The sequence below is a fragment of the Oncorhynchus masou genome, chromosome 9 (assembly GCF_036934945.1).
Source record: "Oncorhynchus masou masou isolate Uvic2021 chromosome 9, UVic_Omas_1.1, whole genome shotgun sequence".
Taxonomy (NCBI): Eukaryota; Metazoa; Chordata; class Actinopteri; order Salmoniformes; family Salmonidae; genus Oncorhynchus; species Oncorhynchus masou.
In genome coordinates, this window is record NC_088220.1 from 10,578,275 (window position 1) to 10,596,938 (window position 18,664).

Consider the following 18,664-nt stretch of genomic DNA (forward strand, 5'->3'; position numbering starts at 1 on the left):
AGTCATGTTGTCGTGTGATTCCGCTGTAGAACTCATGTTGCCGTGTGATTCCGCTGTAGAACTCATGTTGCCGTGTGATTCCGCTGTAGATCTCATGTTGTGTGTGATTCCGCTGTAGACTCATGTTGTCGTGTGATTCCGCTGTAGAATGATTCCGCTGTAGAACTCATGTTGTCGTGTGATTCCGCTGTAGAACTCGTGTGATTCCGCTGTAGAACTCATGTTGTCGTGTGATTCGTGTGATTCCGCTGTAGAACTCATGTTGTCGTGTGATTCCGCTGTAGAACTCATGTTGTCGTGTGATTCCGCTGTAGAACTCATGTTGTCGTGTGATTCCGCTGTAGAACTCATGTTGTCGTGTGATTCCGCTGTAGATCTCATGTTGTCGTGTGATTCCATGTTGCGTGTGATTGTAGAACTCATGTTGTCGTGTGATTCCGCTGTAGATCTCATGTTGTCGTGTGATTCCGCTGTAGAACTCATGTTGTCGTGTGATTCCGCTGTAGAACTCATGTTGTCGTGTGATTCCGCTGTAGAACTCATGTTGTCGTGTGATTCCGTCTGATTCCGGTAGAACTCATGTTGTCGTGTGATTCCGTTGGTTTGTTTGCAGAACACAGATGAAAACTGAGACGTTGTTGTCAATCTCGTCATTGACACATCCAGACTTCAACTGCCTGGCTGCCTACAGTATAGCAGACCTCATAACCATGCTTTGTTCACTCATCCATTCGAATATGTATGGCTGGTGATTTGGAGATTATTATAACCAACCCAAAATGGTTTAATCAAGAGGTGTCCCAAATGACATATTTCCTTTATAGTGCACTATGTAGAGAATAGGGTTCTATTTCAGACAGGTGCCACTGTACAAGTTCTGGCATAAACTAGAATAAAATGTACATTTGTTGCTTTGAAAATTGAACCACAGTCATTGCTGAATGTAAATTGTAGGCTTCTGAATATTCTAGTCTATTTTGAACCTTGCTGTGTGGGCAGGGAACATGCTGTTCTGATTTGAAGGTGTGATATTTTCAAAGTAGAAGATGAGCTGCATAACTGCTGTACTTAAGTGACCTTTGATTTCTGAATATGATATCACCAAAATATGTGATTTATAACACTTACTGCTCTAGAGTGACCAGAAGCTGCAAGATGTCTATACTAAGACCTGTCTATAATACAACCTGTCAATACTAAGACCTGTCTATACGACCTGTCTAGAAGACCAGACCTGTCTATACTAACACCTGTCTATACGACCTGTCTAGAAGACCAGACCTGTCTATACTAACACCTGTCTATACGACCTGTCTAGAAGACCAGACCTGTCTATACTAACACCTGTCTAAAATAAGACAGACCTGTCTATTATAAGACCAGACCTGTCTATATAAGACCAGACCTGTCTATTATAAGACCAGACCTGTCTAGAAGACCAGACCTGTCTATACTAACACCTGTCTAGTAAGACCTGTCTATAGTAAGAGTAAGACCTGTCTATAGTAAGACCCGTCTATAGTAAGACCATGTCTATAGTAAGACCCGTCTATAGTAAGACCCGTCTATACTAAGACCCGTCTATACTAAGACCCGTCTATAGTAAGACCCGTCTATAATAAGGCATGTCTATTATAAGACCCGTCTATACTAAGACCCGTCTATTATAAGACCCGTCTATAGTAAGACCCGTCTATAATAAGACCTGTATATAATAAGACCCGCCTATACTAAGACCTGTCTATAGTAAGACCAGTCTATACTATGACCCGTCTATAATAAGACCCGTCTATAATAAGATCCGTCTATAATAAGGTAAGATGTCTATAAGACCAGTCCTGACCCCTATAATAAGACCTGTCTATAATAAGACCCGTCTATACTAAGACTTGTCTATATAAGACCAGACCTTTCTATAAGACCTATAGTAAGACCTGTCTATAGTAAGACCTGTCTATAGTAAGACCTGTCTATAAGACCTATAGTAAGACCTGTCTATAATAAGACCCCTATAATAAGACCTGTCTATAAATAAGACCTGTCTATAACACCAGACCTGTCTAGATAACCAGACTTGTCTATAAGACCAGACCTGTCTATAAGACCAGACCTGTCTATAACACCAGACCTGTCTATAAGACCAGACCTGTCTATAAGACCAGACCTGTCTATAAGACCAGACCTGTCTATAACACCAGACCTGTCTATAAGACCATTATCAGCTGTCTATAAGACCAGTCTTTGTTATAAGATAATTATGTGTATATTACCAGTATTATAAGACCAGACTCAGACCTGATAAGTACCAGAGCTGTTATAAGACCAGACCTGTTATAAGACCAGACCTGTCTATAACATGTTTGACTGGCTATGGGGTGATGTTTCTATAAGACCAACCTGTATAAGACCAGACCTTCCCCCAGACCTGTCTATAACACCAGACCTGTCTATAAACCAGACCTGTCTATAAGACCAGACCTGTCTAACCTTAACCATGACTGTCTAAAACCAGACCTGTCTATAACACCAGACCTGTAACCATAACACCAGACCTGTCTATAACACCAGACCTGTCTATAAGACCAGACCTGTCTATAAGACCAGACTTGTCTATAACACCAGACCTATCTTGAAGAAGGGTTCTCTCATTATCACCTAACCTTAACCATTACTAGAAATTATAAACACCTAACAGTATTACTGGAGAGGACTGTACCTGAAATGAGCTGTAATTAACCATTACTGGTTGACTAACCTGTAATCATGTTTAACCATTACTGGGGTGATGTTTCCCCTAAACACCTAACCTTAACCATGACTGGGGAAAACGCTAAACACCTAACCTTAACCATTACTGGAGAAAACGCTAAACACCTAACCTTAAACATGACTGGAGAAAACGCTAAACACCTAACCTTAACCATTACTGTGGAAAACGCTAAACACCTAACCTTAACCATGACTGGAGAAAACGCTAAACACCTAACCTTAACCATTACTGGGGAAAACGCTAAACACCTAACCTTAACCATTACTGGGAAAATGCTAAACACCTAACCTTAACCATTAATGGGGAAAACGCTAAACACCTAACCTTAACCATTACTGTGGAAAACGCTAAACACCTAACCTTAACCATGACTGTGGAAAACGCTAAACACCTAACCTTAACCATTACTGGGGAAAACGCTAAACAAACCCAATATCAGCAATTTCCCATTACACCCCATGACACAGCTCAGTCAACACTGGTTGGCTCACCTTTGTGTTGATCTCTCCTACAGGTGGTCTCTCTGGGGAAGAACGCCCGTGGATACCACTACATCCTGTCTAACCTGGTGAGTCAACACTAGATACAAGGCAGCATCTCAAATTGCATGCTATTCCCCATGCAGTGTTCTACTGGGCTCTGGTGTAGGGTACGATGTAGAGAGAAAGGTGCGATTTGGGATTAACTCTTAGTTTATACTTCTAAGAAACAGTAGGTCAACCTTTCTCAATATCTCCTTGATTCCTTGCATCCTCTCTCCTTGCCTCCATCTGGAGAACAGGGCTTGTGAACCGTGATGATGTCATTACTTTACTATTCTACCTTTTGGATATAGTGTCTGATCTGTTGTAGTCAGAGGGTTAAAGTGGGAAATGGAAGTGTCAGGTTGACTCCTATATTATCAAGACTGGTTTAAAATGAGCACAGGGGCCTTCCCTCTTGTCTCCTTCTCCTCTCCTGCTGGTCTCTCTCCCCTCCACTGTGTCCCTGACTTTAGAATTCCCCATTATGCAAAATTCACGGACACATGTCCTTGTTCTCCATCACACGACGCTGCATTCTGAAACCATGGAAAGACAGACGTTTCCATGTGGCAGTGTGTAAGCTGACGGCAGTTGGAGCTGCAGGCTTGTGTCACGGTTTTCATAAGGTGAAGGAGAGTCGGACCAAACTGCAGCGTGTCTATTGTGATCCATGTTTAATAAAACAAACGTAACACGAATCAATACAAAACACTACAAAAACAAATAAACGAAATGAAAACCAAAACAGCCTAAACTGGTGTCAACTAACACAGCGCAAGGACATCAAGACACTAAGGACAATCACCCACGACAAACTCAAAGAATATGGCTGCCTAAATATGGTTCCCAATCAGAGACAACGATAAGCACCTGCCTCTGATTGAGAACCACTCCAGACAGCCATAGACTTTGCTAGATATCCCCACTAGCTACAATCCCAAATACATACACACCAAAACCCCAAGACAAAACACACCACAATACAAAAACTCCATGCCACACCCTGGCCTGACCCAATACATGAAGAAAAACACAAAATACTTAGACCAGGGCGTGACAGCTTGTCAGAATATATTACATTATGTTAGGTTTTCTAGGCGGACAGACTGAACCATGTTGTTGTACCGTATCTTAGGGCTGAAGATAAAATAGTTTTCCATTCTGTGACTATTCACTACCTTGTGGGGTCTAATACTCCTCACTGAGTTACTATGGATAGCTAGATGTATTGAGTTACTTTGAGTAGCTAGACATATTGAGTTACTTTGGGTAGCTAGACGTATTGAGTTACTTTGAGTAGCTGGACATATTGAGTTACTTTGAGTAGCTAGATGTATTGAGTTACTTTGAGTAGCTAGATGTATTGAGTTACTATGAGTAGCTAGACATATTGAGTTACTATGAGTAGCTAGACGTATTGAGTTACTCTGAGTAGCTAGACGTATTGAGTTACTTTGAGTAGCTAGACGTATTGAGTTACTTTGAGTAGCTAGACGTATTGAGTTACTTTGAGTAGCTAGACGTATTGGGTTACTTTGAGTAGCTAGATGTATTGAGTTACTCTGAGTAGCCAGACATATTGAGTTACTTTGAGTAGCCAGTCATATTGAGTTACTTTGAGTAGCCAGTCATATTGAGTTACTTTGAGTAGCCAGTCATATTGAGTTACTTTGAGTAGCTAGATGTATTGAGTTACTTTGAGTAGCTAGATGTATGACATCCTTCCTCATGACACTTTGATGTTTTCAAATCCCTAAATGCACTTTCAAGGTGATTCACTGAACATTTTCTTGGAAGCTTTATTCTTTGGGGCGTGAATTCCCTCTGCTTCTCTGTCTCTGTCTCTCTGGCTCCCTCATCCTGTTTCTCTCCCTCTGTCTCTTGGTCTCTCTTCCCGTTTCTCTCCCTCTGTCTCTTGGTCTCTCTCATCCTGTTTCTCTCTCTCTGTCTCTCGTTCTCTCTCATCCTGTTTCTCTCCCTCTGTCTCTCGGTCTCCGCTCATCCTGTTTCTCTCCCTCTGTCTCTCTCGGTCTCTCTCTTCCTGTTTCTCTTCCTCGGTCTCTCGGTCTCTCTTCCTGTTTCTCTCCCTCTGTCTCTCTCGGTCTCTCTCTTCCTGTTTCTATCCCTCTGTCTCTTGGTCTCTCTCTTTGAATGCCTGTTCTCTTTCTTTCCCTCTCCATCCCTTTTCACCCCCTGTCTCCCTCTCTGTCTTCCCCCTGTCTCCCTCTCTGTCTTCCCCCCTGTCTCCCTCTCTGTCTTCCCCCCTGTCTCCCTCCACCCCTCTCTCCTTTCTCCCTCCATCCCTCTCTCCCTGTCTCCCTCCATCCCTCTCTCCCTGTCTCCCTCCACCCCTCTCTCCCTGTCTCCCTCCATACCTCTCTCCCTCTCTCCCTCCCTCCCTCTCTCCCTCTCTCCCTGTCTCCCTCCATCCCTGTCTCCCTCCATCCCTGTCTCCCTCCATCCCTCTCTCCCTCCATCCTTCTAACACCCTGTCTCCCTCTCTCCCTCCATTCCTCTCTACCTCCATCCCTCTCTCCCTGTTTCCCTCCATCCCCTCTCTCCCTATCTCCATCCATCCCTGTCTCCCTCCATCCCTCTCTCCCTCCCTCTCCCTCCATTCTCCCGTCTATCCCTCCATCCCTCTCTCCCTGTCTCCCGGTCTCCCTCTCTCCCTCCACCCCTCACTCCCTGTCTCCCTCCATCCCTCTCTCCCTCTCTCCCTACATCCCTCCATACCTCTCTCCTGTCTCCCTCCATACCTCTCTCCCTGTCTCTCTCCCTCCATTTATCTCTCCCTCCATCCCTTTCTCCTCGCTCCCTCTACCCCTCTCTCTTGTCTCCCTCTATCCTTCTCTCCCTACATCCCTCTCTCTGTACATCCCTCCATACCTCTCTCCTGTCTCCCTCCATACATCTCTCCCTGTCTCCATCCCTCTCTCCTGTCTCCCTCCATCCCTCTCTCCCTGTGTCCCTCCATCCCTCTCTCCCTGTCTCTCTCTCTCTCTCTCCCTGTCTCTCTCCCTCCATTTCTCTCCATCCCCCTCCATTCCCTCATCCCTTTCCCTCCATCCCATCCCTTTCTCCTGTCTCCCTGTCCCTCCATCCCTCTCTCCCTGTCTCCCTCATCCCTCCTCCCTCTCCCTCCTCCCCCTCCCTCCTTCCCTTCCCTCTCCCCCATCCCCGTCTCCCCTCTTTCTGATGTCAGGGTTTCTCCAATGTGAGCTTGGACAAGGTCTTCCAAGGCGGGGCCAACATATCAGGCTTCCAGATAGTGAGCCCTGAGAACTCCATCGTTCAGCAGTTCCTACAGCGCTGGGAGAGACTGGATGAAAGGGAATTCCCAGAGGCCAAGAACACCCCGCTCAAGGTACCTACTGCAGACTACAGAACAGCAGCCAAGCCTTTCATGATGTACTGTTATGTATGCACAACAGAATGAATCCATCTCTTATTTTAGATAGAGGGCTCTCCCTCCTGTCCTTCTCCATTCTTCTCCTCTCAGTATCTGTCACTCTCCCATTCTCTTTCCTCTCCTTCTCTTCTCTTCTCCCTTCTTCTCCTCTCTTCTCCTCTCCTTTCTTCTCCTTCTTTTTCTCCTTCTCTTCTCCTATCTTCTCCTTTCCTCTCATTCTCTTCTCCTCTATTCTCCCTTCTTCTCCTTTCCTTTCCTCCTCCTTCCCTTCTCCTCTCTTCTCCCTTCTTCTCCTCTCCTTTCCTCTCATTCTCCTCTCCTCTCTTCTACCTTCTTCTCAACTCCTCCTTCCTCTCCTTCTCCCTCTCTTCTCCCTTCTCCTCTCCTTCTTCTACCTTCTTCTCCTCTCCTTCCCTCTCCTTCTCCTCTCCTTCTCCCCTCCTTTCCTCTCCTCTCTCCTCTCCTCTCTTCTCCCTTCTTCTCCTCTCCTTTCCTCTCTTCTCCTCTTCTCCTTCTCTTCTCCTCTCTTTCTCCCTTCTATTTCTCCTCTCCTTTCCTCTCCTCTCCTTTCTCTCTCCTCCTCCTCTCCTTTCCTCTCCTTCTCCTCTCCTCCTTTCCTTTCCTCTCATTCTTCTCCTTTCCTCTCCTCCTCTCTTCTCCCTTCTCCTCTTAGTATGTCACTCTCCCATTCTCTTTTCCATTTTTTTCCAATGATTCATCGATAGAAAGAAATATATAAAGGAACCCTCGTGAAATCACACACTTCCAGGACAACAGGTGAAGCAACGTTTTAGCTTAGCTTCAATTTAATGTAATTAAACAATGAAATGCATTTGAAATTACGGGTTATTTTCCAACCAGGCAGCACTGTGGAGAAAGATAAGATACAAATAGAATAAACAAAGACATAGTGACACCAGGAATACATGACACCAGGAATACATACTGTGAATAACCAACAGAAATAACCGGTGAAAAAGTTAGTGAGAGAGAGAGATGGGGTTTCCCATGCCAATAAAGCCCCTTGAAGAATTGAGTGAGAGAGTGAGTGAGAAGAATATTGTATATTATCTACCTCACGTGCTTTGGCAATGTTAACATATGTTTCCCATGCCAATAAAGCCCCTTGAATTGAATTGAGTGAGAGAGTGAAACTTACAAGGTCTACACCTGGTTTATTCAGCATTTCACTGTAAGGTCTACACCTGGTGTATTCACCATTTCACTGTAAGGTCTACACCTGGTGTATTCAGCATTTCACTGTAAGGTCTACACCTGGTGTATTCAGCATTTGTAAGGTCTACACCTGTTGTATTCAGCATTTCACTACAAGGTCTTCACCTGGTGTATTCAGCATTTCACTGTAAGCTCTACACCTGGTGTATTCTACAGCATTTCACTAAGGTACACCTGGTGTATTCAGCATTTCACTGTAAGGTCTACATCAGCATTTCACTGTAAGGTCTACACCTGGTGTATTCAGCATTTCATAAGGTTCATTTACTGTAAGGTCTACAGTTTTACACCTGGTGTATTCAGCATTTCACTGTAAGGTCTACACCTGGTGTATTGCATTTCACTGTAAGGTCTACACCTGGTGTATTCAGCATTTCATTGTAAGTTTTACACCTGGTGTATTCAGCATTTCACTAAGGTCTACACCTGTTGTATTCAGCATTTCACTGTAAGGTCTACACCTGGTGTATTCGGACGCATGTGACAAATAACTTTAGATTTGATTTGACTTCTGCAGGTTTCCATCACCCAGAATATTCTACTTTGTCCCTTGTTCAGCACCTGAATTAATAAAATAATGAATGGAATAATTAATTAATATATTAATGATGTACTGTTTGCCAGCTACAGTGTTCAGTGTTCTCATTTCTCTACACCGTGATCTCTCTTGTATTCAGATCCCTCTGATCCCTCTTGTGATCCCTGACAAATAACTTTAGATTTGATTTGACTTCTCTTGTGATCTGAATTAATAAAATAATGAATGGAATAATTAATAAATTAATGATGTACCTCTGATCTTGTGATCCCTCTGATCCCTCTTGTGATCCCTCTGATCCTTGTGATCCCTCTGATCTTTCTTGTGATCCCTCTGATCCCTCTTGTGATCCCTCTGATCCCTCTTGTGATCCCTCTGATCTCTCTTGTGATCCCTCTCATCTCTCTTGTGATCCCTCTCATCTCTCTTGTGATCCCTCTGATCTTTCTTGTGATCTCTCTTGTGATCCCTCTGATCTCTCTCTTTCCTCGGCAGTACACGTCAGCTCTGACCCACGACGCCATCCTGGTGATCGCGGAGGCCTTCCGGTACCTGCGGCGCCAACGGGTAGACGTGTCACGCCGAGGAGGCGCAGGAGACTGTCTGGCCAACCCTGCCGTACCATGGAGCCAGGGCATCGACATTGAGAGAGCTCTCAAAATGGTAGGAGGGAGAGAGACAGAAAGAGGGGCAGATGGGGAGGGAGGTGGAGAGAGAGAAGGAGGGAGGGAGGTTAGGGAGGAAAGAGAGAAGGAGGTAGGTATGTAGGGAGGGGGAGAGAAATAGGGGGTGTTAGTGAGAGAGATGGAGTGGGTAAGAGTTAGATTGAGAAACACAAGACAGAGAAAGAAAGAAAGAAAGGAAGGAAGAAGGAAGGAAGGAAGAGGAAGGAAGGAAGGAAGGAAGGAAGGAAGGAAGGAAGGAAGGAAGGAAGGAAGGAAGGAAGGAAGGAAGGAAGGAAGGAAGAGGGACAGAGGCAGAGAGATAGAGCTATAGAAAGAGGCAGAGAGAGAGCTATAGAAAGAGAGGCAGAGAGAGAGAGCTATAGAAAGAGAGGCAGAGAGAGAGGCGATAGAAAGAGGGGGCAGAGAGAGATTGAGAGCGATAGAAAGAGGGGGCAGAGAGAGATTGAGAGCTATAGAAAGAGGGGGCAGAGAGAGAGATTGAGAGCGATAGAAAGAGGGGGCAGAGAGAGAGATAGAGAGCTATAGAAGGAGACAAATTTCCTCCTCTGCCTCCCAGATGTCCTCACACAGACCTCTCACAGTGAAATTCTCTCCCCCTCAGCTCATCTCTCTCAAATACAAAGAGCCTCTCATTCTCATTACCATAAACCCACATCTTTTATTAAAGCCTATCAGTTCCATCATTTGATTATCGCCAACGGCCCTGCCTATGTGAATACCTGCCATTTCCTAATACCAGCTTTTTCCACATGTGATAATAAGTTGGCCGCCTGTATTACACGTTGTTCTGCGTGTTTTGCGTCTGTGTGTTACTGTCCCGCGGTGCAGGTCCAGGTTCAGGGGATGACGGGGAACATCCAGTTTGACAGCTATGGCCGGAGGTCCAACTACACTATAGACGTCTATGAGATGAGAACAGGGGGCCCGAAGAAGGTGCAGGCACACACACACACACACACACACACACACACACACACACACACACACACACACACACACACACACACACACAGAGCGCTCTCTATAACCCCATACCGACTCAGCTATTAAATCTCAAATAATTGAGAAATGTTTGTCTCCATCAGAACAGGGTAACTATCAGTCAGAGAGGCTTTAGTTCATTATCTCTTCCTCTCATTGTTTTTGAATTATGACAACACACCCTCGATACACGTTCTCCTGCATGACAGACGGAGGACTACAAATGTCTGCAGGAATCAGAGGTTGGAACCAAAATGATTTTCCAAATGTTTAGTTCTGAGCAGAACCATTATTCAATTGGTTCTGTTCAACTGTTCCGACCAGCAAAATAATGTTCCGGTCCGGTTCTCTTTTAAACCACGTGGTATTGGTTTAGATGGTATTGGTTTAGATGGTATTGGTTTAGATGGTATTGGTTTAGATGGTATTGGTTTAGATGGTATTGGTATAGATGGTATTGGTTTAGATGGTATTGGTTTAGATGGTATTGGTTTAGATGGTATTGGTTTAGATGGAATTGGTTTAGATGGTATTGGTTTAGACTGTATTGGTTTAGACGGTATTGGTTTAGATGGTATTGGTTTAGATGGTATTGGTTTAGACGGTATTGGTTTAGACGGTATTGGTTTAGATGGTATTGGTTTAGACGGTATTGGTTTAGACGGTATTGGTTTAGACTGTATTGGTTTAGGTATTGGTTTAGATGGTATTGGTTTAGACGGTATTGGTTTAGACGGTATTGGTTTAGACTGTATTGGTTTAGACTGTATTGGTTTAGACTGTATTGGTTTAGCGGTATTGGTTTAGACGGTATTGGTTTGGTATTGGTTTAGACGGTATTGGTTTAGACTGTATTGGTTTAGATGGTATTGGTTTAGACGGTATTGGTTTAGACGGTATTGGTTTAGACGGTATTGGTTTAGACGGTATTGGTTTAGACGGTATTGGTTTAGACGGTATTGGTTTAGACGGTATTGGTTTAGACTGTATTGGTTTAGACGGTATTGGTTTAGACGGTATTGGTTTAGACGGTATTGGTTTAGACGGTAACTTCTATTCCTTTTTTTTAACGATTAGCTTATTAAATGACTTCACCAATCAGTGTGGATAGAGCAGCTTGCTATGTAGCGGGTAAGAGATTTAATCTGTATAGGAAAGTCGTTAAGAGCAAATTATATTTTGCCGTAACAGCATGATTTAATCATAATGAAAAAGAAACACACAGACTGGGCTGCCAGTCACAGTGTAGGTCGTCAGTTTCAACTGCGGATGAGGAGAGAGCGTTGAAAACCTAGCAAGTTAATTAAACATCTCCAATTAAACATCTCTTCCTAATTTCTGAATCACTATTGTAACGTCATCAGTAGGCTGCAGTAACCCATGCATCAGAGGGGAGGGGCTACAGTAACCCATGCATCAGTGGGGAGGGGCTACAGTAAACCATGCATCAGTGGGGAGGGGCTACAGTAACCCATGCATCAGAGGGGAGGGGCTACAGTAAACCATGCATCAGAGGGGAGGGCTACAGTAACCCATGCATCAGAGGGGAGGAGCTACAGTAACCCATGCATCAGAGGGGAGGAGCTACAGTAACCCATGCATCAGAGGGGAGGAGCTACAGTAACCCATGCATCAGAGGGGAGGAGCTACAGTAACCCATGCATCAGAGGGGAGGGGCTACAGTAACCCATGCATGAGGGGAGGGCTACAGTAACCCATGCATCAGAGGGGATGGGCTGCAGTAACCCATGCATCAGAGGGGAGGGGCTACAGTAACCCATGCATCAGAGGGGAGGGGCTACAGTAACCCATGCATCAGAGGGGAGGGCTACAGTAACCCATGCATCAGAGGGGAGGGGCTACAGTAACCCATGCATCAGAGGGGAGGGGCTACAGTAACCCATGCATCAGAGGGGAGGGGTTACAGTAACCCATGCATCAGAGGGGAGGAGCTACAGTAACCCATGCATCAGAGGGGAGAGAGGCTACAGTAACCCATGCATCAGAGGGGAGGGGCTACAGTAACCCATGCATCAGAGGGGAGGAGCTACAGTAACCCATGCATCAGAGGGAGGGGCTACAGTAACCCATGCATCAGAGGGGAGGGGCTACAGTAACCCATGCATCAGAGGAGAGGGGCTACAGTAACCCATGCATCAGAGGGGAGGAGCTACAGTAACCCATGCATCAGAGGGGAGGGCTACAGTAACCCATGCATCAGTGGGGAGGGGCTACAGTAACCCATGCATCAGAGGGGAGGCAGGTAACCCATGCATGAACCAACTGGTAAAGATTAACCCATGCATCAGAGGGGAGAATACATGTCTGATTGCACAGAGGGGTGAGGCTACAGTAACCCATGCATTTGTTGTGATTTTTGGGCTACAGAAACCCATGAACTAAAAATAACATAATTTTCCATTTTCAATGCTTTTAAAATAACAGTTTTATTTCTTCAGTAACAGTATAGAACAGTAACCCATGCATCTGGAACAGTACAGTAAACAGTATGTTCTACTGGTAACAGCATAGAACAGTATGTTCTTCAGTAACCCATGCATAGAACAGTATGTTCTTCAGGAACAATATCAGAGGGGAGTATGGCTTCAGTAACCCATGCAACAGTATGTTCTTCAGTAACAATATGGAACAGTATGTTCTTCTGGAACAATATGGAACAGTAACCCATGCATCAGAGGGGAACAGTATAGAACAGATGTTCTTCAGTAACCCATGCATGGAGGGGAGTATGTTCTTCAGGAACAATATGCAACAGTATGTTCTTCTGGAACAGCATAGAACAGTACAGTAACTTCATGCAACAATATGGAACAGTAACCCTGAACATCAGAACAGTATACAGTAACCCATGCATCAGAGAACAGGATGAGCTTCAGTAACCCATGCATAGAACAGTATGTTCTTCTGGAACATGCATAGAAGGGTATGTTCTTCTGGAACATGCATAGAGGGGAGTATGCTTCAGTAACAGTATAGCAACAGAGGTATGTTCTAGAGTAAACATGCATGAACAGGATGTTCTTCTGAGTAACCCAGTATGGAACAGTATGTTCTTACAGTAACATGCATATGGAACAGTACAGTAACTTCATGCATCAGAGGGGAACAGTATGTTCTTCTGCAAGAGTATGGAACAGTATGTTCTTCTGCATCAGTATGGAACAGTATGTTCTTCTGCATCAGTATGGAGGGGCTATGTTCCCCTGCATCAGTAGGGGAACAGTATGCTTCTGGAACAGTATGCAACAGAGGGTATGTTCTTCAGTAACATGCATCAGAACAGTAGGTTGTCTAAACCAGTACTGGTAAAGTATGTTCAGGTGGCAGTATAGAACAGTATGTTTTCTGAGTGACAGAGTAGGCCTTTGCATAGGCACTTTGTTGTGATTTTTGGAACAGTATGGAACAGTATGTTCCCAGAACTAAAAATAACATAATTTTCCATTTTCAATGCTTTTAAAATAACAGTTTTATTTCTTCTGGAACAGTATAGAACAGTATGTTCTTCTGGAACAGTATGGAACAGTATGTTCTTCTGGAACAGTATAGAACAGTATGTTCTTCTGGAACAGTATAGAACAGTATGTTCTTCTGGAACAGTATAGAACAGTATGTTCTTCTGGAACAGTATGGAACAGTATGTTCTTCTGGAACAGTATAGAACAGCATGTTCTTCTGGAACAATATGGAACAGTATGTTCTTCTGGAACAGTATGGAACAGTATGTTCTTCTGGAACAGTATAGAACAGTATGTTCTTCTGGAACAGTATAGAACAGTATGTTCTTCTGGAACAGTATAGAACAGTATGTTCTTCTGGAACAGTATGGAACAGTATGTTCTTCTGGAACAGTATGGAACAGTATGTTCTTCTGGAACAGTATAGAACACTTTTGTTTCTTCTTCGGATTCAGTTTCTCAAATAATTGTGTTATTTTCCATTTTTCGGTTCTGTTCCCTGAACCGGATCCAACCCTTGACAGTGTTAGATGACTGTGAGCTTAGATCACTTCCTGGTGTGTAGGTGTTTGATTGATTGATATTTAAAAGTTGTATACTGCTCCAACTGGAGACATTACCGACATTATGAATTATCGAGGATAAAAAACACATAAAGTCCAAAGGCTTGTTTCCATAGAGGTCGTTTGAGTGGGTTGGAGTGAAGCCTGCTTCTTCAGACAGAGACCCAGACATCAGCCTGTCGGGATGGTTAGTAGAGACCAGAGAGTCTGATTGCTTTCCTCCAGGTTGTGTAGCTGCGCTCAGAGTGATGACTGCTACAAGCCCAACAGCACCAACTCCGCTCTCCACTGCTCCCTACTGAAAGCCCCCAGCTCCTATAGAATCAATCTGTTATCTCCACGACAGGCTCTCTGACTGTTGAAACAATAATATCTAGTACTCACAAGAGGAGATGAGAATATCTCCATCAAAACTCCCTCCTGACATTCTCAAAAAGTATCCTCTTCACACTTAACAATAGAGACTACAGAATGGTCACATGCCCACTTCACAAATGGCACCATATTCCTCACATAGTGCACTACTTTTGATCAGAGCCCTATGAGCCCTAAGGGTCCAATGTGAAATAACTCTGGTTAAAGCCACTTAGTTTTAACAGACTGTATTTGCACACCTTATATACCCATTATCTGAAGCAGTGTGCGCCTTTTCTGGTGTCTAACCCCTCACAGACAGAGAGGGAGGGAGGGAGATAGACAGAGAGGGAGGGAGGGAGATAGACAGAGAGGGAGGGAGGGAGGGAGATAGAGGGAGAGGGAGGGAGGAGGGAGGGAGGGAGATAGACAGAGAAGGGAGAAAGAGACCGAGAGAGACAGAGTTATAGACAATGCGATAGAGATACAGATAAGCAGACAAAGAAAGAGAGTATCAGAGAGAGAGAGACACTTTGGATCATGACCATGAAGACCCAGACTCCCAACAGACACTGACAGGTCATAGAGGAGAGGGGGAGGGGGTGACAGGCCCAGACAGACAATGACAGGTCATTGAGGAGAGAGGGGGGTGACAGGCCCAGACAGATACTGACAGGTCATTGAGGAGAGAGGGGGCTAGTATTAGGTGTGACGGCAGGTGGCGGTGGTGAGAGAGGTCACTACCCTGCTACACTATATACTACCCTGCTACACTATACTCTACCCTGCTACACTATACTCTACCCTGCTACACACTATACACTACACTATACACTACCCCTACACTACACTATACACTACACCCTGCTACACTATACACTACCCTATACACTACCCTGCTACACTATATATTATATACTATATACTATATAAACCAGTATATATCCTACCTGTACACCAACCAGTATAACTCCTACCTGTACACCAACCAGTATTTCTCCTACCTGTACACCAACAAGTTGATCTCCTACCTGTACACCAACCAGTATATCTCCTACCTGTACACCAACCAGTATATCTCCTACCTGTACACCAACCAGTATAACTCCTACCTGTACAGCAACCAGTATATATCCTACCTGTACACCAACCAGTATATATCCTACCTGTACACCAACCAGTATAACTCCTACCTGTACACCAACCAGTATAACTCCTACCTGTACAGCAACCAGTATATATCCTACCTGTACACCAACCAGTAAATCTCCTACCTGTACACCAACCATTATATATCCTACCTGTACACCAACCAGTATATCTCCTACCTGTACACCAACCAATATATATCCTACCTGTACACCAACCAGTAGGTATCCTACCTGTACACCAACCAATAGGTATCCTACCTGTACACCAACCAGTAGGTCTCCTACCTGTACACCAACCAGTAGGTATCCTACCTGTACACCAACCAGTAGGTATCCTACCTGTACACCAACCAGTAGGTATCCTACCTGTACACCAACCAGTAGATTTCCTACCTGTACACCAACCAGTAGGTATCCTACCTGTACACCAACCAGTATTTCTCCTACCTGTACACCAACCAGTATGTCTCCTACCTGTACACCAACCAGTATGTCTCCTACCTGTACACCAAGCAGTATGTCTCCTACCTGTACACCAAGCAGTATGTCTCCTACCTGTACACCAACCAGTATGTCTCCTACCTGTACACCAACCAGTATGTCTCCTACCTGTACACCAAGCAGTATGTCTCCTACCTGTACACCAAGCAGTATGTCTCCTACCTGTACACCTAAAACAGTATATCATCCTACCTGTACACCAACCAGTATTTCTCCTACCTGTACACCAACCAGTATTTCTCCTACCTGTACACCAACCAGTATTTCTCCTACCTGTACACCAACCAGTATATATCCTACCTGTACACCAACCAGTATATCTCCTACCTGTACACCAACCAGTATTTCTCCTACCTGTACACCAACCAGTATACATCCTACCTGTACACCAACCAGTAGGTCTCCCACCCGTATCATTTGTCGCTAGCCTATCCTGAAGTAAAGCCAAGGTCCTCCCATAGATTTAGGCCTCACATCTAGTAATCTATAAGGAATGACAGTAGATTTAGGCTTCACCTCCAGTAATCTATAAGGAATGACAGTAGATTTAGGCTTCACCTCTAGTAATCTATAAGGAATGACAGTAGGTATAGGCCTAGTAAAATATAAGGAATGACAGTAATCTATAGAATTTAGATTTAGGCTTCACCTCCAGTAATCTATAAGGAATGACAGTAGATATAGGCCTCACCTCTAGTAATCTATAAGGAATGACAGTAGGTATAGGCCTCACCTCTAGTAAAATATAAGGAATGAGAGTATATATTGTCCTCACCTCTAGTAATCTATAAGGAATGACAGTAGGTATAGGCCTCACCTCTAGTAATCTATAAGGAATGTCAGTAGATATAGGCCTCACCTCTAGTAATCTATAAGGAATGACAGTAGATTTAGGCCTCACCTCTAGTAATCTATAAGGAATGACAGTAGATTTAGGCCTCACCTCTAGTAATCTATAAGGAATGACAGTAGATATAGGCCTCACCTCTAGTAATCTATAAGGAATGACAGTAGATATAGGCCTCACCTCTAGTAATCTATAAGGAATGACAGTAGATTTAGGCCTCACCTCTAGTAATCTATAAGGAATGACAGTAGGTATAGGCCTCACCTCTAGTAATCTATAAGGAATGTCAGTAGATTTAGGCCTCACCTCTAGAAATCTATAAGGAATGACAGTAGATTTAGGCCTCACCTCTAGTAATCTATAAGGAATAAGGAATGTAATCAGAATAGTAGATATAGGCCTCACCTCTAGTAATCTATAAGGAATGACAGTAGATTTAGGCCTCACCTCTAGTAATCTATAAGGAATGACAGTATATAGGTAAATGAAATGTCAGTAGATTTAGGCCTCACCTCTAGTAATCTATAATAATGGTAATTTAGGGTCTTTTAGTAATCTATAAGGAAGTCAGTAGATTTAGGCCTGACCTCAAGTAATCTATAAGGAATGACAGTAGATTTAGGCCTCACCTCTAGTAATCTATAAGGAATGTCAGTAGATTTAGGCCTCAATCTATAAGGCTGGTTTTATTAGTGGGTAAATTGAACACTTCTGAAAGCGAATAGGTTTTTGCTTTTACCTGCTATAAACACATATTAGCATTTATAATCTGTTAATGAAATGTTACCACCTGACTGTTTATACACTGACAGTGGGGGGGGGGGGGGGGTCGTTCGGGGTGGGCAGTCGGACAAACCATATGTTGCTAACATAAATTGAATGTGAATAATAGAATTCAATCTAATTCTATGGTTGCTATGCTAACCTGTGTTTTCTCTGTTTCAGATTGGCTACTGGAACGAGAACCAGCGATTAGTAAATGTGTTAGAACAACAGGTGGTCGCCAACGAGTCTTCTTCTGTGGAAAACCGAACGATTGTGGTCACTACTATTATGGTACACTTTCCATGGCAACTTTGAAATGTGTTCACCACAACGTATTCTGCCAGTCAGGGCCGCGAGCGGCGGTGTTGATGCCTAACCGGTTGATACAGTCTGTCCTGGGCTGGGCTGGGCAGAACCACATCTTTTTTGTGTTTGCTTTGCATCCACTCACTACACGTTGAAACAGTCGATCCCTCTGTAAGGAGAAGAGAGTGTTTCAACTGTATCCGTGTGGGTGACAAAGCATTTAGATTTCTCATACTTCAGTGGCCTGTCGTAGCAGTGACATCACAATATTGGTATTATATGACACATGAGTAAGTTGGTAAATGGTTGAGTTGTGACTCCATCTAATAGAAAACACATACAAACCAACATCCGCCATCCGTACGTAAGTAGAACCTGTCTTGTCCGTCCTCATCAAGTAAATGGTTCAATGACAATCTGGGATAGGAGGAGGAGGAGATGATGATGACGATGATGATGGTGTTAATGATACTGTAATGGCTTATCAAGGACAAAGCAAAATAAAGCACATCTGAGAGAGGATAAAAACGATAATATACGCAGACCTTTCG

At 43.9% G+C, this 18,664-nt stretch overlaps 1 protein-coding gene across 2 annotated transcripts in view; it reads left to right on the plus strand.

The window, feature by feature from the left end:
- The window catches only part of LOC135545510 (glutamate receptor 3-like), a 234,616-nt gene that overhangs the window by 158,102 nt on the left and 57,850 nt on the right, over positions 1 to 18,664 (plus strand). For both annotated transcript variants that reach the window (XM_064973154.1, XM_064973155.1), the window contains exons 5-9: positions 3,285 to 3,338; positions 6,500 to 6,661; positions 8,976 to 9,143; positions 9,995 to 10,099; positions 17,988 to 18,098. In XM_064973154.1, the coding sequence (XP_064829226.1) occupies positions 3,285 to 3,338; positions 6,500 to 6,661; positions 8,976 to 9,143; positions 9,995 to 10,099; positions 17,988 to 18,098 (600 nt within the window). The remainder of the gene's footprint in view (positions 1 to 3,284; positions 3,339 to 6,499; positions 6,662 to 8,975; positions 9,144 to 9,994; positions 10,100 to 17,987; positions 18,099 to 18,664) is intronic.